The sequence below is a fragment of the Cloeon dipterum genome, chromosome 2, assembly GCF_949628265.1.
Source record: "Cloeon dipterum chromosome 2, ieCloDipt1.1, whole genome shotgun sequence".
Classification (NCBI taxonomy): Eukaryota; Metazoa; Arthropoda; class Insecta; order Ephemeroptera; family Baetidae; genus Cloeon; species Cloeon dipterum.
The window spans coordinates 33,968,975-33,989,190 of record NC_088787.1 but is presented as its reverse complement, the minus strand read 5'-3'; the positions used below and the strand labels follow the sequence as shown (position 1 = coordinate 33,989,190).

At 40.2% G+C, this 20,216-nt stretch overlaps 1 protein-coding gene across 2 annotated transcripts in view; it reads left to right on the top strand.

Annotated features, from left to right (window-relative positions):
• The first annotated feature begins 1,260 nt into the window (after positions 1 to 1,260).
• Positions 1,261 to 20,216, top strand: part of nAChRalpha1 (nicotinic acetylcholine receptor alpha1) — a 55,730-nt gene continuing 36,774 nt past the window's right edge. Inside the window, exons 1-2 of one of the 2 annotated variants that reach the window (XM_065477689.1) lie at positions 1,261 to 1,489; positions 3,914 to 4,117. In XM_065477689.1, the coding sequence (XP_065333761.1) occupies positions 3,932 to 4,117 (186 nt within the window). In that variant the 5' untranslated portion in view covers positions 1,261 to 1,489; positions 3,914 to 3,931. Of the gene's footprint in view, positions 1,490 to 2,776; positions 3,207 to 3,913; positions 4,118 to 20,216 lie in introns of those variants that run through there. The other variant, XM_065477688.1, reaches the window with a different exon arrangement.

The window sequence follows — 20,216 nt, the reverse complement described above, 5'->3', positions numbered from 1 at the left end:
GTCTTGCAAAAACTCCATCTGAAATTCATAGCCCTACATGCACGACTAATAATATAAAGCACTTAAACGGAAATCAATGTTTTCATTCCATGTAATATTATTAAACGTTTATATGTATTCGATCAGTGCATGTACATAGAAAAGAAATGCATTTGACCCTTTTAGCGTGTGTTTTTGTAGAGCTTCAGCTTTAGCATCGAATTTAAAAAGTGTCTCGCTCGTCGAGCGGCGCTTGATGGCCGGCTCCAGATCCACTTAATCGGCGCTGATGCTGCACGTCGGACACACGTGACGCACCGGTTGCATAACTGCCACTGCCGCCGCCGCCGCCATCAGAGAACGTGCAAAACGAACGGGCGGCACCGGCATTACGTATTGGATTAGTTCACGGGGCTTCGCTCCGATGGGCCCACACGGCATAGCCAGCATGTGTGTAAAACGAGAGCGGCATGATTTGCATCGATCCGCCTCACCTTTTCACACACGTCCTGCGTACGTTCTATTTGCTGCATCAATATTTATTGCGATGGAACAATTTGCTGCTGCTGCTGCTGCTGCTGCTGCTGCGTGCGGCATTGCGCTTGTTACGACTCGGCGGCGATTATTAGCTCGCCCTACGACGTGTAACTCGTGATCCCGGCCAGAGGTGTGCCATATTGCTCTGTGGGATCACAAGTTATATTTATCATCGCTGCAGCCAAAGCAGGTCCAATCTTCTGCTATGAAAACGTCTGTGTAAAAAGGCTTTAGCTCACCAAATTAAAAGTGTTGGAAACTTATTGTTACTGATGAAAATTTAGGATAGTTATTTTTTTTGTAAATAAAAAGGATTATTTAAAAATGGCTGTGCTCAGCCCAGCTCTTTTGACTTTGGCTCTAAATTGAATATTTTGCTTGGTCGTAAAACAGTTAAATAACTTTATCTGATTTATTTTTTATAAACTTTCAAAGGTATCTCAATTTCCAATATTGTTATTTTTACTTCCCAATTTCCTTGTTGCAACGGTTTCAACTTACAAACCGAAATAACGTTTGTTCTCTCACAGCGGTTTGACACCAACACAAAATTTTCGTTTTGGCAGGGGACAAGACCCGCTTAAGAAGCAAATCGAGACAACGTACACACAAAACCTTTCAAATGCACCCTCTTCTCCGATTCCGCTGGCCGACGCTTTTCTTTTTTCTTTCTTTCTTTTTCTCCTCTGCCGCTGCCGCTGCTGCCGCTGCCATTGACTTACTCGTCGCAGAGTAGAAGCGACCAAAAACTTTGCTTTCATCGGCCTGGAGCCAAGAGTGAATTTGGCAAGTCGATTGTTGTGGTCTGCGCAGGCAACAATGGCGGGGGGTGGGTCGAGTCTCTATTGAAGCCGTGAGCTCTCTGGCACTCGAACAACTCGTCAGTAAAAAGCGGACGAAGACGATGTGAAAGCTTTCAAGTAGGACATGAGAGTGTGCATGTTTTCGGGAGAAAAATGTGCAAGGGAAGAAGGTAGTAAATTACCAGTATTACACGGATGAAGTAGTTTTGATTGACTGCTTCAATCGATATTGGGTAGAATGTATTTGTAACGAGTCTCTTTTTACTGTGCAGTGAAAACGATAAGAGATAGAAGTAAAAACAGATTTCAAAGACATCCCCATTTTTCCGGGAAAATCCACAGCATAGCAAAAAACTGTTTTCTGAGGGGTTTCCGCAATATTGCGTATTTATTTGAAACACACACGAGAATGTATGTATTAGATCAAAAATATTTTATGTTATTAAATGAATTTAACGTGCATTTAAAATAAAAATTAATTCTAAATGCCAATGATTTGGCTCGGATGGGATGCATTATTTAATTTATTAGAATTTTAGGTAACTCTCTGTTTTTTTTGGGGCGCAAATATCAGTTTTACGGAGGCTCTTATTTAGGATAATGCGGAGAAACCCAAACTGGTTTAAGTTTCCCGTTGTTTTTGTTCGCATTACAAAATTGGCCAACCTCTGAAAAAATAATATAAATTAATTTTATAGGTTTTGGACATCGTGTATGATAGGTTCACTGATTTTTACAGTATTTCAATAAAATAGAAGCATTTATATTATATTTTGACGTTTCCCCCAAATTTTATTGCTATCTAAATTTCATAAAAGAAACGTTAGTTTTTTAATTAATTTTGAAATATGCAGCAGTCACAAAATAGTATTATTCAATTTTCAGGAGACCAAAATGCACAGCTTGTAGGAGAGGGTTAACTCGTCTAAAGCAAAACCAACCAACGAATGCCAGTTTCTAGTTTACAAATAAAATAATAAACGAATTTGACCACTCCCTAACATTTCTCTAACACACTTCCAAAATTCCATATCTTGTCTCAAGAGTTTAAAAAACATCACAAATCTTTATTTTTACTGTCGGCGTGCTGGGCATATAAAAATTTCCCGGCCCTTGCCGAGGTTTTTTTCCTCGTTCAGAGAGAAGCACACTTGGTCGTCGGCAATGACAGGCGATGATTGACAAGCAGCGAAATGAAACACTGGGCGTCGTGTGTGACAAAAAGGGGAGTGTGCCGGCGCGATTGTTGCGGTGCGCGCGGGGCAACAATGCGCGGCTGGACTGGCTGGCTGGCTGGTGATGCACATACAAAGATAGACACACGGGCGGGCGGGCGAAGAGAGAGAGAGAGAGAGAGAGAGAGAGAGCAGCTCGGAAAGCAAGCAAGAGCGAGAGGAAAATGTGTGTTGGCTCGGGTCGGGCGGCCGGGCGTGCAGGCAGGCAGGCAGAGCGCGGAGCAGAGCCGGAGCCTGGGCGGAGCCAGCCGGGCACTATCGACTGACTCGGGGGGCCTCGGCTGGTGGCACGCCGTACTTCTGCAGTGCGCCGCCGACCCTCGCCCTCGATGCTCGCCGCTGCCGCCGCCGAGCGTCCCACGCGACGGCCCCCGACGGCCCCCTGACGCGGCCCCAGTGCAGTGAGCCGACGCACGCAGCCCCCGTCCCCCGAGCCCCTGCCCCCCTTCAGCGAGAGACCCCGGTGCGCGGTGGTGCCCCGACGGGCCGATGCGACGGCCCCCGGGCAGGACTCGCCAGGCCCCCGAGGCCCCCCGACCGACCCACGTGGCCCCCCGGCCCCAGCTGGCTGACCGGCCCGCGCAGTGCGACGTGACAACCAGTGCGATGCTCCGCTGCCCGCCACCGCGACTTTGAGTGTTCAGTGCTTCTGGTACGAGCCTTTCGCCGGGCCCTCTTCCCTCTTTCCACCCGCAAACGACGCCCTTTTTTGTTTTGATTTTTTTTCTTGAAAAAATCGACCCTTTAATCACGTTCTCTTGAAAGGAAAAAACTTATTTAATCTGAGAATTATTTGTTTTTATTTGTGTCACGCGAGAGAAGACACTCACCCAGACAATATTTCTTCAAGTCTCACATCAACTCCCGAAAACCTTTCGATGCGAATCATCATCTCCTTCCTTTCATTGCAGAGAAACACCGTCTCTGCATGTTTATTAAGCCATTCAAAAGTTTCTCCTCACAACAGTTTGCTAAAATGGCCATCGCGAGTTAGAGAGAGAGAGAGAGAGAAAAAAAAAAGAAAGGCAGGACGGCGGTCGAAGAGGGTTGCGAACACGCCCCTGAAACACGGCATTATGACATTTTAACCCAGATTGCCGAATTTCAAAAGCCAACTTGTCAGAAGGGAGAAAGAGAGAGTCGCGCGCGCGAGCACGTCGAGATTCAAATATAGATCAAAGCTCCCGCGGGGATGAGGAGGGCGCGGGGGAGGGGGGCGCGAAAGAAACGAGAGAGTTTCAACAATGACGTCACCGTCGAAAAGGAAGAAATTGCACACATTACATTTTATTTCACGGCCGTGTTTACCTCTGCTTGTAACTCGCTCTCATCATGTGTATCATTTTGCTGTGTTCGCAGGCAGGACGGGGTGCGAGCATGTGGGTGGTAGTGTGGGGGCTTGTGTGGGGACTGCTGGCCCCCGGGCTGGAGGCCAACCCCGACGCCAAGAGGCTGTACGACGACCTGCTGTCCAACTACAACAGACTCATCAGACCCGTCGGCAACAATTCGGACCGTCTCACCGTCAAGATGGGCCTCCGCTTGTCCCAGCTCATCGACGTGGTCAGTACACTGATTTTTAATTCAATTATCACAGAAATAGAAACGAAATTATCGCCGAGAGAAAAATAAATCATGTTTTGGTGCCCGGTGAAGCATTAGAGGATGGTCCAGGCGTGGGTTTAAAGGGCAGAGGTTAATTTTGACGCAGGGAAAGTGAGTTAATTTATAACGGACCTTTTTGTTATTTTAACTCAAAGTTTTGTTGACTTCAGGGAATTTTCAACGGAGTTAATAGTTTGAAACTAAAATCTTAACAGAATGCAGTAATCCGGAAAAAGACAAAGTTTAATAATACTAAAAATTCAGATTTTTGTGATTTTTTTCTGGCATATTTCGATTCCACTCGACGATTTCTGAAAAGTGGTGTATGCTCTATTACGGGAAACGCCTTTGCTACAAAATAAAACAGTTTTTCAAATAGGCAGACTGCTCGCTTCTTAAAAGCACGCAAACGTTGCAGCCACTTGGCCCACTTTTCTCAAAAATCTGTTCCAGTACCTTGACAAATGTTTGCTTGAGGATTTTATTTATGCAAAGAGTTTCGCAATATCATTCCACTTTAACCTGTTGAAGCAGGTATTTCCGCAATAAACAGTTTCGTGTCTAATCAGCCGAAGCAAAAATTTGCATGGAAACAATAAGGCAGCGACCCGGTTTCTCGGGGACTAATAAAACCGAATCACGCCCATTTCGAGCCAGCGTTATCTGTGCACTTAATTAAGATTGCACAGTGCAATCGGCCTGCTTTCCTGCCGCGGCCATTCGTCCTCGGATAAATTGGGAGCTCACAAAAGAAACACGCCGCCGAGAATTTCAATTTAGCTCTCCAATGAAACGCCGTAAAATTTTACGAGCGGTATTGAAGTTTGCCAGCAGCAGCAGCAGCAGCAGCAGAGGAAAGAAAGAGAGAAAGAAAGAAAGACGGAAAGCGCACAGATTAAATTCTGATGCAAAATTATACTCGGGCGCGCGCACAATGGAAGAAATGAATTCGCCAATAATTCTTCCCGAGGGAAATTCTAAGTGTATTATCATACATAAGACGGAGGAGAGCGAGCGCAATTGCATTCGCGCGCGCCGAGAATGTGTACATGCACTCAGGGCGAATGAAAAATTCATCCCTGCACAAAGAGGCTGCTGAGCGAGCGAGTGAGCGAGCAAGCGAGAGAACACCGGCGACCAGAGAGACTGCTGCTGCTGAGAAAACACACGAGACGAAGAGCTAAATTGTTGCAAGGTACGAGAGAGCCAGGCAGCCAGCTCACGTGGATGAATGTGTGTGTGTTTCTTGCAAAAGCGTCGGGGAAAACTTTCGTTTCGACTCAATTTTTCATGCAATCGCTCAAAGAGTGAGCCGACTAACAAGCCCTTTGACACGCCCATTTAGATCAGAATCTAGATAAGGAGGTCGTCTTGTTAACATTAAAACTGGTCCATTGTTCAGAGTCAAATTGCTGGGATAATTCTGTTGATTAATGAATAAAATTGCAATTATCTTGAAATTTAGAAAAGTATTGCAATCAAGTTTTATTTAAGATAAATTGGGCTTGTCCTCGTTGTGATTTCAAGAGAGTCGAATTTTTCGTAAGTAGATGAGGTAGCGGCAACTTCTGCTTCCAAATCAGAAAATTGTCCGCAGGAGTGGCCGAATCCTGGTCGAGATGAAATAATATTCGACTCATTTGAAAACACAATGCGATCCGATTTTCACTCCTCGAGGGAAGCATTCTTCAAAAACGAATGAACGAATCTTGGTTTTTGGCCAAAAATCCCGAGCCTAAAGTGCTTCAATTCAACAAAAATATAAAATATATTTTGATTCCCACCATTAATGATTTTTGTACTGCAGCAACTCTCTTCAATTTATGGTGAAGCACCGAAAATTCAAAAACGAGGGAGAGATTATCTAGCCGCTGGCGATAAAACGGGAAAAAGCAGGGCCCCCGAAAGGGAAAAGCAATTAATTTTCAGCTGCCACGTGAGGAAAGGCTCAGTCGTTTACGACTTTTGATAATTTCACGCGATTAGCCTTTAAATTGGGTCTGATTAATTGGCTCCCCCTTTGCGGTCGGGCTCGCTGCTTTCAAGTCCACATTGCCCCTGGGGGCTGTGAGCAGCGCGGTCAATACTCAAAAGCGACTCCATTGTTAACGCGAATCCGACACCAGGCTCCCCCTTTGTCCTAAAATCGCGGGCATGCATAAGAAATGACTAAACGTGATGACGTGATGGATTAAAATTAATCAAATTTCTTTTCGAACAGTAACTACTTTTCCAGAACAAACAACCGAGGCATTTTTTTTTAAAGAATTCTGCATTGCCAAAAATTAAAACGTTTTACCAGTTTTCAAAAGGCTTGCAAGAGTCTGTAAAAGAAGTGAAATTTAGAGGAAAAAACACACAAGAAATCAGCAAAAACAGAATAGATCTCACTGAGACGGAGGAAGTTTTCGAAATAATTTCCCGGCAGGTTTCTCAAAAGGCACACTGATTTCAAATTTGAGTATTTGAAGCATTATTTATTTAAATCTAGGGATGTATAAGGCTTGAGTTCATTTGTTATATTGACATTTTGCAATTTAAAAAAAAAACCACGACATTTAAACAAAATTTTGTGTATGTTATTTTTCGTAGAGCCATAAAATGCAGGCTTTGCCATAGGCCCCTAGCAAAATTCGGTAAACACGCTTTGCAGCAATCGAATTCATGCCGTATCTAAAAAACGCTTCCATCACGAGCGAGGTCTTAAAAAGCATCGTTTCGGCTCATCAGGCTGCTGCCGGTGACGGTGACAGCGCGCGAAAAACGCAGCGTATCTCTGCTATCACGTCGGCACTTTGCCCCGTCTCCCATTCGTTTTATTCGCAGCTAGGTGTGCGAATTTTCAACACGCTTCGCAGATAAAAAACAGCCGTTTTGGCCGCGTCAGCTGGATTTTGAAGCGGCCTATTGAGCGCCACCGGATCGGCTCCAACAGACATTCGCTGCGCTCTGCTCAAAGTGTGCTTGTTAGTGCGCACGCTGGAGAAAGGTTCCCACTGCAAATTGTTGTTTTTGGAGCGCTTTGCCAAAATTTTTTCACCCAAAATTTGTTTACCACTTTTCATCAAACTAATAATAAAATTTAAATTGGAATATTTTGCCAAGATTAAAAGACGTAGGCAGCTTTCAAGTTTTATGAGAAAAGATAAATTGAAAATTATTAGACCAAAATGTTTTAAGCCTCTTATTTCATGTAGACGTCTAAGATAAAAATTTAGAGGGTTAAATAAGGGGTTTCTGACTTCGACAAAAAGGAAAATTAAGCACAAAAGATATTTTTAAAAATAAAATGAAGCTTATAATATACCATTACAAAAATCTAATACTCCTCTGTGCCGGCCATATGCCAGAGGATTTTACGGGAAATAAATTTGAAATTCTTGCTGTACATGAATGTTTTTCTGAGTTCAGGAGAGCGATCATAATTTTGCTTGTACTGTACATCACATATCTGTTGAAAATTTTAATTTAAAGCAAATTTTAAAGGTAGTTGAATAGGGTTGGGAATTTAAGACAATTTTTACATTATTTAGATGGTTTCAAAAACTTTTCAGTCAATTTAATCGGATTTAGACCATTTTTTATGAGTAAGATAGGCACTTTACTGGCGATATTTCCCTTGATTAATCCCGAAATTTAGATATTTTGACAGACATTCTTAAATCGATGTAAGTTAAAAGCTTGGAATTGGTATGTTAGGTACGTATGTATAGATTCGATAAAACAAAGGCCCATAATTTCCTATTTTCCCATTATTATTGCAAAACATTTATCCAGACAGAATGTAAGACTCTGTACAAGGTCTTAATTTTTGGTTTTAGATGAGTGGTAGGAACACAACAAATTGAATGAAATTAGTAAAATGGTTCTTATTATTAATGATATCAGCTGGATAAACCTTTCCGCCAATTCATGTTTGAACGTATTTTAAAAAATTCATATAATTATGTGCCATTTTAAATTATTTAAGCTAATTAATAAAACCTGCAAACAAAGTACTGTTTAATTTAATTTATATAAAAAAATTAGGTTAAAATCATAGTTTAAAAATATAAAATCAAAAAACTACTTTCATGTTAGTCTCATAGTTTGGACAGAATAAAATAACAATGCGAAAATCAGCAGTGCTCATCTCAGCGTATGTGTTGCAAACCTATTAACATGCACGTAGAGCAGCAGCATATATATCGTTTGTTTTTGTGTGCATCTGCTTTAACTGTTGATCTGCCGAGGGGTTCTCTCGCGAGCTGCTGATGGTCGGTCGGTGGCCCGCTTTTGCGCTGTATGTGTGTTTTGTTATTGCTGGGGCTGATGATGTACCAAGTTAAAAAAAAAGAGAGGAAGAAAGACAAGAGAGAGTGCCGCTCCCATCAGCCGGAGAACTGAAACAGAGAGGGAAAAAGAATGGAAGAAAGAGCTAGGGCCGAGGTGGAGGGTTTGACGTCCAATAAAGCGAGAATGGATGAGACATAAAAAGGGAGTCAGCAGTGTGTGTGTGTGTGCGGCAGTGGTGACGCCGAGTAGCAGGCGCGCACAAATAAAATGAGGCAGCCCTTTAAACTAGGCAATCGAACGAAAACGCCGAGCGGCGAGAACAAATAAATAAATAGCAACGACCCTTCACTTCGGACGAATAGATAGAGCACGCCGAAAAAGTTCAAACGGAGGCCAAATTCGACTCAATCAGGGAAATTGGTGACGTTGAAGGAGAGTGCAAAAAGGGAAAATAATGCGACTGTTAAATGTCCCGATTTCATCGAAAACCGTAAAAACGGTTAAATGCAGGCAGTAAAAATCAAGAGGTTCTTCTTTAACGAGGTCCTTTAATCCTTTTGATGTGCCGGATAGACTTAAATTTAAAAATCCCGCTGTTTATATTTATTAAATTTTTGGAACTTAACATTGTATAAGCAAAACTTGCTTTCCTTGTCACTTGTCAAAGAAACTGGCCAGAGATTCGAATTCACTGGCGAGGATAGCTGACCGTTAGCAAAGCAATAAAAAAGGGGAAAAACTCATTTTCCCACTGAACCCGATATTTTCCCGTTCAGCCTGATCGAGCTTCACGATTGTCAGAAATATAATCCGAGAGTGCATGGACATCACATTATTATGGACGGGCCATTGCGTGCGCCGATCTCGAGCGATGCACGCCAGTCTATTTACTCAATATATTTTGTTCGGAAATTGCCGGAGCATATAAAGCCAGTTTTACGCACTCTCTCCTGGATGAAAGGCAGTTTGTTACGGGCACACGGTACAGGAGCAAAGAAGCAGAAGAGGCTCGTCGTCTGGAGGAACGAACGACGGACAGCAGCAGGCCACTCTCGCAAATTTAATATCAATGCGCGCTACTCACAACGACAACTTGCTGCGCGACCATCGTTTTACGGGCAAATACGCCCAGTTTATGACAGACTGCCGCATCTAAACAACGCGAGGTGCCACCGACACGCCCAGCAATCCTCCACACTGCAGAGAGGAAAAAATGTATTACATAACAAGTGCGAAGTGTTTGCCACTTATTTTTCCTCCAAACTGATTTTTTTTTAATAATAATGTTGGTTGTGAAATCGTTCAATTGCGCAAATTATTTAATTTCTAAGCCTTTAATCTCAATTTAAGGGAATGTTGATCCGATTTCAGATCCAATTATAATGAGTACAAGAAGTGAAAATTCCCTGCTCTGCTCAAGCAGCATTAGGAAGGAAATTTGAGGTTTTGTTACGTCAAGATTATTTGTAGTGTTTTTTATCAGGTGCATTGCGATGACAACAACGGTCTGATATATCGGTTTTCCGCTAGCTTTGTAGCCTTTAATCTCATCTTAATTTAACTGTGTGACTATTTATGTACCATTAATGTAATTGGTCACTTGGATGGGAATAAACAACAAATTTAAAAATATTGCCAAAATACAAGACCGGAGCAGCCAATCGCAAAAGAAATGGCAAAATATATTGAAAAGTTTCCTATAGAAATAAATTCAAGCTAACCTCCTATATAAATTACAACAATTTCATCAACATGCAGCTGAAAATGTTTAGATCATTTCATAATTTGTTTCCAAATCGAGATATCTTTGCTTAAATTTCTTTTCCTGTCAAATTATAGCTCGGTATCATGTTTATTAAAAAAAATTGATCCTTTTACCGTTAGTTAAAACAGCGAAAATTCTAAAAATTTGCGTTTCTGATTATGAGAACCGCAGGCTGTTATATAAATGTCACAAAATAATCCTCCAAAGCTTATCTCGTGGAAGTGATTATGCAAAATTTAGGTTTAGACGTTTAGTATGCCGGTATATAGCTGCTTTTACATCCACATCATCATCCTCATATATTCTACATATACCTGCTTTTCAGCCGAAAGTGCGCAGGCGAAACACACAACTTGATGCAAAAATTTAGTTGTCTGGCCGCGTGAAAAGGGTTGTTGCACGTCAGAAGGGCGGCGGCGGCGGCGCAGGCGAAAGCTCACACCAGGACCCCTTTGACCCGGGCAGCCATAAATAAAAGACGCGCGTGCACACACATCTTTTGCATGCGTATAGGTGTGGCAAATAAATCAGTGCAGGCTCGAGCTGGCTTTGATTAAAATGTCGCCAGAGTAAGAGCCTCATTTCCATATTCCTCGCAAGAGCCGAATTTACAGGCAATGAGCCCAATTGTGCACTCATTTATCCGCCCAATTTGTGTTTGAAGCCTGATTTTGTGCCTCCAGAGGAATAATAATATTTGCCTCATGGATGGAATTCTGTCTGTATATACTGCAATGAAAGTAAATTTGCGGCTCTATTCAGATTTTTTATTAGAGTAATGAATGAAATTTTAAACAATATTTAATTATTGGAAATTTTTCCCTCTCTCTTCTGAACAGCACAAATTAATTGCTGCTCAATATCGATTTTTGTAATGTCCTATAATCCGTCAAACGTCAAAAGCGCGTGTTTATTTCATGCAAGGGTAAACAAAACCCCAGGCAAGCAAGGCTCATCGCCATATCTGCACACGTTCAGCAAATTCCGCAGCTATAGCTAGAGAGGATGAGCTGCGTTTTTAGTGAAAAATGAAAATTAGAGACGGCCCGCAGTGGTGCTTTTAGTGTCGGTTGTGAAGGCCATTTTTACATGGAAAAAGAGGCGGGTCACGTTGCAGTGTGGCAAAAAATCGACGCCACACTCGCTCCTTGTGAAAAATGAGCCGACTGCTTGTTAGATTAGCATGCAATTCATCCCGCTCGCCCGCTGCGAAATTAAACGATCCTGTCGCCCGGCGTGGTGAGCTAGTCTCTCTTCTAGTAAAAAATTACTACATGGAAAATGGCACAAAGGGCTCTTTTAAAATTTTATTATTGTTTTTTACTTTAAATTATTTATAGTTTACTTACTTTTCAAATTGTATTATTAGCGATAGAATTAAATGCTCAAATTTTGCAGTATTGATCCAAATTTAAGACAACTGATATAACGTACAATTCATAATTATCTAGATGTATATCATTGTAATTCTGTTTCAAACCATTAATAACAATAAATAAATTATTAACAATTTAATTTGGCAGTCTTCTGGAAAAATTGAAAATCCCTTTTTTTAAAAATTGAATGTGTCTCCATTTGACATGAGAAAGATGCAACAAAACACAAGACGACAAAAGACAAATCGTACTTGAAGCAAATCGCTGTAGGGAATCGGATAGGCTGGTTAGGCTGCTGCGGGCAGTAATGACTGCTTTGAAGTGAGAATCGGTATATTCGTCGCGTCTTAGAGCGCGGGTCGTGTTTGCTCACAGGACGTCGGCAGTGGAGAAGGGTTGGCTCGGCTCGCTTCTGGCGCTCATTGTTCCCCAGCCGGCGCAAATCTCCTTATACGGAGCTCATAAATTCGTAATTAGATTGCGGCCCTCTCTCTGTCTTTCTCGCGAGATTTATTTCCTTCTTGCTGCTAATTAGCGCACTGCTCTCTCCCCTTGCAAAGGTATACGAACAACAATCCGCCCAGCAGCAGCTTCTTTGCATTTCCCCCTGCGCTCGCGGAAGGGTCCTTTTTAATTATTTATCGCGAAAGTGGGCCAACCGAGCGAGAGGAAAAAGGCGTCGGTCGGATTATGTGAGTGTAACGCCAGCGGCACGGCACGGTATTAATGCTCTCAGCCCTCGAAAATCCAGTCGTTGCTGCTATTGCCGCCGCAATGCACGCAGAATTTATGGCCTGGCCAAAACTTTTTGAATGAGAAGTTTGCTTCTCTATTTCTGGCGCGTGAAGTAGATTTTTTACTCCCTCGGTCCCTCGGCCAACTCAGTATTGTGAATCAACTTAAATAAATATGTATTAAAAATATTTAAATTTATGCTGTAGACCATAAATACAAATTCGATAACGTTTACTTAAATTAAATTAAAAATATATTGTCATAATTTTTATTAACTATATTTATTTTCTTCTATTTTTATTTATTTTGTGATTATTACTTCAATACACAATATAAATTTTTAAATGATCATTTTTTTTAAATTAAATCGAATCGCTGAATTCTATAATATGATATTAGCATTCCATGATTCCATGGATTTGGTGCGTTGTTTACCGCTCTTTTTTATTTCTAGAAAATACAATACTGTAAGTTAAACTTTTCACAACTGGAAAGACACAGAAATAATTATAGAAAAAACATATTTTAATTTTTAAGCATTCCAACTTTTGAACAGGACCGTATAAATTATTGCACAAAAAATCTAAAACATCAACTTATGGTGTTTTCGTTCTGTTTTATTAAGATAGGTTAAGAGCTTTACAAAGCCCCAAACATTGGGAGTCGTAAAAATGAAATTGATAAATAGTTCTCTGAAGTAAACGTTTTAATTTTACATAAACTTCTACATTATCATACTTTTAACACGTTTAAAAATTAAGAAAAGTCATTGATTGATACATTTTTAAAAAAATGTCATCGGGAGATACTAGTAATAATCACAATTTTGTTCTGAAATAAAGCCTCTTCTTAAAAAAAATTTTTTTAGTGACAACCAATTATTATAAACCAACCGATAAAATATCAAACTTAATAAATTTAATCAAGTAAATTCAGCTATTTTTTGTTTCTTGGCTCTAACAAATTTAATGATTAAATTACCAACAATTTTTTAACCGCATGAAGATTAAATTTCATGAAAACCACAATTTCGTTCTAGTTTTCTAATCAATTAAAATAAGGATGGAAATACTGAAAGTAGACAAACAAACGAGATTCTGTACGTTTGTTCAAACGTTGAAATTTTCTTAAATTATTATTCGCCGATTGAGAAAGTTCAAGTAGCTTTAAACAGATTTAAAGTGGATGATCTATACGGGTCAACAATGAAGAACATTTTGAATTGTTGGCTATAGTGGTTCATAGAGCCTAATAATTGTGGAATTAAGCAAAAGTTTATCTTTAAAATGTGCAATTGTGAGAATAAACCCAGTAACTGTTAAATTTCAGAATTTGCCAAATTTATTGAAAATAAGTTCAACTTATTATTCAAAATTTTTTTATTCCTCCCGAAGTGATTTTTCAAGCGGTGTTTAAGTTATGAGCTAAATTTCTACTCTGGTGAAATAAATATAAATATTCAATAGGGAGGCAGATTGATATGCATACAAACTTAAGAGCTGATTTTTGTTTTTAGAAATCAGAAGTTGAAACGGTGACCTAGGAATATTTTAAAATCATTCCCAATTTTTAGAGAGCATTTGAAGTAATCAGATAAAAGGCTTTTTCTCGACTGGCTTTATTTTAAATCACGTAAATCATCCTTCTTTGATAAGCCCGCAGCAAAGAAGAGAAAACAGTCGGCCGATGACAAGCCTTTCACTTTACCTTCACAGAACTGTCGGACAAAGCAGACCAATTTTCGCAAGTCCCTCTGCTCAAATGGCACATATCGACACGGAGGAAAATCTACGAGTATGTAAATCTGGAGGGCGGGAGGCTGGCTGGCTTTGGAGATATCAGAGGCGAAGCGATGCGCCCCGCTGCTCATTTCCTGCCTTTAAACTGAGCCCACACGCGGAGTGGAGCGAGAAGTCAGTCGAAGCCTGATGAAATTTCCTGCTGCGCGCCGATTCAAATCTGCTCTTGCTCTCTCGGGCCGGCGGCAGAGCAGCCAGCGTGCTGCGTTTTCTTCGGTTTGCCGGATCGATGGGTGGAAAAGGGGTTGCTTGCTTGTGAGTGAGGTTGCCATAGCGATGCAGCAGCCAGCAGTCGTCGCTCTCTCTCTCTCTCTATCTCGCCCGCTCGCTCGCTCGCGCCCGCTCGCTGGCTCTGCTCTCACCCTCATTAGCCTAATCTCGCCCCCCGCGCGCGCCGCCCGCAATTAAACCCTTTCACCTGCGAAAACGAGCATCGCAACGCCCGAGACACACTCTCAGAAACAGGCCAGACGAGAGAGAAAGTCGACCCAGCGCACGAAAAATCAAAACGACCCTTCACACTCGAAATTTTAGATTGAGCTAATCGCTTTACGCAAAATAAGATGTTTTTTTGGGGGGGAGGGGGAAATTTTTGTTTTACAAAGTCCAATGAAAAGAACTGAACAATAACAACGCAAATTTAACAATTATTTTGATTTAATGGCCAAAGTCTCGCACGTTCTATCATCCCGGACAGCAGCTGTTTTGGCCTTTAAGATGCTCTCAGGCCTTTTAAGCAGTGCAAAACAAATCTACTTGCAGAGCATTTGCCGTAACGTATTGCTTAGTGCAATGATAAATAAATATGTGAAGAATTTAAATACAAATTTAGCCACTCAACCTCTCCCTTGAAAAATGCACAAGCCAAAAGTCCGATCATATAATAGAAAAAGCGATTTACAAGGAAAAATCCTGCTGCTCAAGATCACGAAAAATAGATAGTTTCTTAATATACATATTGAATTAAAAAAAAAACATTTAAATGAGTCCACGCGCAAATCTTAAAGGGTGTGGTTAGTGGGACAATTTTCCAGCTGAATTAATTTTCCAAATTTCATATAAAAGAAAGGATAAAATAAACTTAAAATTATTTAAGTATAACATCTTACAATTTTATCCAGCTACTATAGTAGATGGAAGATTTTCGATGCGGGGTACTTTGTTGTGAATAAAATTTTATTTTTTATTAATTAACTATCCATTTTTTTGTAAAAGGATAATAAGCCCAAAACCACCCCTTTTTCTTAGAAAAGTACGCTTGCAAGATAATGCCTGAATTCAAATTTAGGGTATTTAGACCTTGCTTCTAAGATTTAATGATTTTTAAAAATCAAACAGATACAGTGTAACAATTAAAAAGCGGAAAAAAAATCAAAATGTGTTCCTGAAAAAGATTTCGAAGGCCATATATATACGTCTAAAAAATATAACAAAATCTAGGGTCAAATAGCTGAAAATCTACTGTGTTATTTTTGTTTGGGAATAGGCCACTGGGTTAGTGAACAAGCGCAAGACAAAAAATCGGCCATTTCATCGATCACATCTGATTGTGAGTTAAGGTTGACAAAAATATAACTTTTAATGCCCTGATTTTTGGTCTTTGACCCTAGTAAATTCAACAGGCTGCACAAAAATCTCTGCAACAGTTGACGCATTGGATCTTTGCAACCTTAGCAATGATGGCGTCATGATTTATTGCTGCTCTCGCTTTCAGCGATTGTCCGCCAACACGGTAGCCGATTCACAAAAATTCTAACGGTGGCGGGTGATCTGGTTATTAGATTTTTACTACTTAAGGCAAAAGCTGCCATACAATAACTCGCTTTTAATAAAATGTTTGAGCAAAATTAAATTCTAGCTGCGAAAATTCATATCTCAAAGCTGATACTGCAAAGATTTAATTAGACGCACCGAAAAATCCCATTCATTCATTCATTCAGCGAAAGATTAAGAGCCTGTTTTAATCCGGCCAAAAAAGTTGTCGCAAGCAGCAAAAGCACACGTTTTTAAAATGTTTCTTTATACATCCAGCACGCGGTGCTGCCAATTAGCGGCACGAGACGACAGTCAATTTATCAAGATTGGAGCTCTCGACTGCGGATGAGTTGAATTGAAAAGTTTCTCTCTCTCTCTCTCTCTCTCTCTCTCTCTCTCTCTCTCTCTCTCTCTCTCTCTCTCTCTCTCTCTCTCTCTCTCATACGGCGAGAATAAAAAGTAAAAGAGTGCTCAAACCCTTTCTGCGCGACACGCTTTAATTAAAGCGCGCAGACGTTCGAACATTTTTCCATTTCTCACTCGAGTGTGGAGATTCATCGTGACGGAGAGGGCGCGCTGCCATTAATCGAATTAAAATTGATACAGGGACAGCGATTGATTGGAAATGCAATTTGCATTTTTCATCGCTCGGGCGTGCCTCGTCGGTGCGAATTGATATTTATGCAAATTGCTGAATTTTATGGACGTGCACACGAATGGCTGGCTGCTCGTTCGTGCTCACGTGAAATGAATGTGTGCATTAACACTCCCTCGCACAGCTGTTTGCGGTTAATTGCAACAATGGACGAATCGAGGAAGGCGTGAATTGATTGCATACGATTCACTTGCGACATCGTAACGCACACCAATAGAGTGTTTATAGGCCGATTGAGGCAGATGCATTGCAAAAATTTCTTTTACAAGAAAACTCTTAAAAGGATTGGATGTTTTTTTTGGTGATCTTTTAGTATTCAGCCAATTAAGAGGTATCACCGAAGGGTCAAATTTTTTATTCAACGGAACTTCCGAATAATGCAGGCTCTCTAGGTTTTTGTAATAATCCTTTCAGAATTTGCAACAGCTTTCAAAATAGGTTTAATTTTTGCTTCATGATTAACCAATAAAAACTTACAAAGCCCAGAACTAGCCCTTCTGGGGTTTTTGTTTTTTCCTGAACGTCAACTATCATGGCCCACCGGTTGATTATTTATCTCATTTCAGCTAAACTATATTTTGTTCGAGCTATTTTAAAAATTTGGATAATTTTTCTTAAGATTTACTTTTTATAAATTGCTAAAATTATGCAATCGAAAAATTTCCACCACTGTATGAGGTTCACATCAGGAAAGGCTACACGAATTCAATGGTTTTGCCAAAGCTAAAACGTCGAATCTTAAAGAGTTTCAATGTTAGCATTGATATACTTCATTTGAATTCAATGGACTGTGTGCTCTAGTTTCAAAATGACCTTTATTATGGTTCTGCAGGGCTTTTTTGCCCCATATATTGTCATATCCAGACTAATAAATTCAAATATGAACATAATTGTTTAAAGAAATGTGAGTCGTTGGCTCAATATATCTAAAAACGAACTGTTCTTTTAAAATTCCTTGAAATATGCACTTAAGTTTTCGTTCTCTGTGCTATGTGTTGATTATGCTTTGTACATTTGTAAAATGAAGTTACACGACCCTTTGTGTCATACCCAAGAAATTTATTGCTATACATATTTATATAACTTAAATTAGCAAGCCTAATTTTCAAATAGTTTAAAAAAATAAGAAGTAATTATATCATGCCCAATAATATGTGTGTTTAAACTGTTATAATTTACTTTTAATGGTAAAATAAACAATAATTAAATATCTTAATAAATATAACATTAAAAATATTTGTAAAATTATCTGTTTCACAACGTGTTTTATTTAAAATATTACAGAATTGATATTTAAAATAAAAAACTTTACTGACAATTACATTAATTGCGACGGTATCAGCGAGGCAAAAATGCTGTGGGCGCCGAGCAGCACACGCGGCGTCGCAAAATTAGCCCGGCCAAAGATTGGACCTGATCAATATTTCGGCCGACTGAGTGAGCGGGTTGTGCTGCTGCTGCTGCTGCTTTTGCTGAAAAAGCAGAGTGCCTCGTTGCTGCCTCTCGAGGGCCGAAACACGCACGCACGCTCGCGGCTCACGTGGCTCTCTGTCAGCCTGATATATACGCGTACGTACTCTCGCAGTCTGCGGAAATCGGCACCACGTCTCGCAGCCGCGCACGGATCATCCCCTTGTTTCATTCTGCTCGGCCCGCATTTTCACGGCTTCGCTGCTCGCGCGATCCTAACTGCTTTTCGCAGTTTGTAAAGACTTTCGCAAGCCATGTCCGAGGCAATCGGCTCACGTCCCGTCCGATTATTTGTCTTTGTTCTCGCGCTTGACCGCTTGCGCAAGAACTTAATCCGCTGCCAGCTTCGGACGAAAGGATAAGAAGGCAAGAATTTAGATGTGAAATGACAATCCAATTTGATTTAGTATTAAAAGGAAAATCAACAAATATTGTAACCGGAGAAATTGGAAAGAGGATGTCCAGCAGATAATCATTTTTTACTAGACAAATTTTAGTATCTGAACCACTGCAATGATATCCTTCCAATATTATTTGAAAAGCAGTGGGTCTGATAAGCAATAACTTCACGGAATTAAGAAAATTGATTGAGTAAAATCCTCAAGTTAATTTATAAAAAATAGACAATTTCTAGTAAAAGAGATATTTAGGTTTCATAGGTCGATCAAGCAAGTGAGTGCAATACTTAATTAATAATTAACTGTACTTTTATAAAAAACATTATGCAACTATTCATTTCAGTTAAATGCAATTCTTTGTGAATTATATAAAATCGCTACCTTTCTTTTTGGGGATTTTTAAATATCCTGGATGCCGCCTAATTTCGATCAGCCACGGTCCTGAATCTACCGAGAGCATGCACTTTGACTTACCAATTTGCCTGACAGGAGAGACAACCGCAAGTTCTTATCCGAAACACTTGGTTCTTCCCTATCAATTTTGATTTGCTGTGGTTGTGGAGCCTCATAAACAAGCCTGATTTTCACCTGAATCGGTTGTAGAGTCTTGCTATCCGTTTGTGCCATCGTTCCTTTTAAAAATACAATAATAAAACATGCAATGCTCCAAGATATTCACTCACTATTAGCAACGAGGAAAATAATAAAAATGAATGCGAGAGCAAACGTCATATGTTGTCGATCGATTTTCAGGTTGATTTGTTGAGCCTTTTTACATCTGACAACGTACGACACAAGTTTGCAATTTGTCATTTGCATTCGTAATAACTGGCTTGACATGACGACTACGCGCAAACTATACAACTTTATTGATGTCATGTTATAATGATCAATTTAAATCACGGCTCTAAGTGTCAATTTGCTTCGAGGCATTTATTTGATTATAGGCATTGCAATTTAAAATACTTGCTCATTAAAGATGGGATATTCCAAGAGAGGGACGTCACGATAGATTCTATCATTTGTTAGTAAGAATAGGAAAGATTGTTCGTGTTTTAATAAAGGAGGAGTGTCCCATTTTTTGCTATCAGGGAATAGTTGAGAATTGGAAATGAAGCTAGGGTTTTAATTTGAGGCATCACTTTATTCTTAAACAGCGGCTACTAAAAACATTACACTTAGTTGTTGCTCCACTTATATTAAAAGTTCAAAGGTTTTGTAACCAAAACACTAAAAAATGTCATTTGAACCAGCCAACTCTCGAGACATACCGGCAGCCACCACGGATGAGCGTTCGGTATGGTCCACATTCTGATCGCGGCCTAGCTCCAACTACGCTAGGCGCGATGGCAGGTGGTCTCGTCTCTGCTCTATAAATTGGCACGTTTACCTTTGAAGCCCACCAATACGTTTGCGCCCCCGTTCCTAATTGCAAGAGAAAAATATTAATTGCCTATATTATCTATTCATTGCATTATCTAAACAAAAACTTAAGGAGAGATTTTGTGACAACAATATAATCTCGACTCACCAACAATGATGGAAACCACACAAAAGAATGCGAGAGCGAACTTCATGGTGTCGTTTCTCAGGATGTATGTGGTGCTTATGGCGTCCCCTTGTACTTATATCCATCAGCATGTGGTAAAAGTTAACATTTTATCGTTGTCTTATATAAATAATTGGTTTTACACGACGTTTACTCAAACCGCGAACAACAAAATGCCACAATGTGGTCTAGTTATAAATCACAGCGTAAGAAGTGTCACTTTACGTAATGACCTTGTGATAAGCGTAATCATACAAAGCACAAAATAAATAACGTTGCT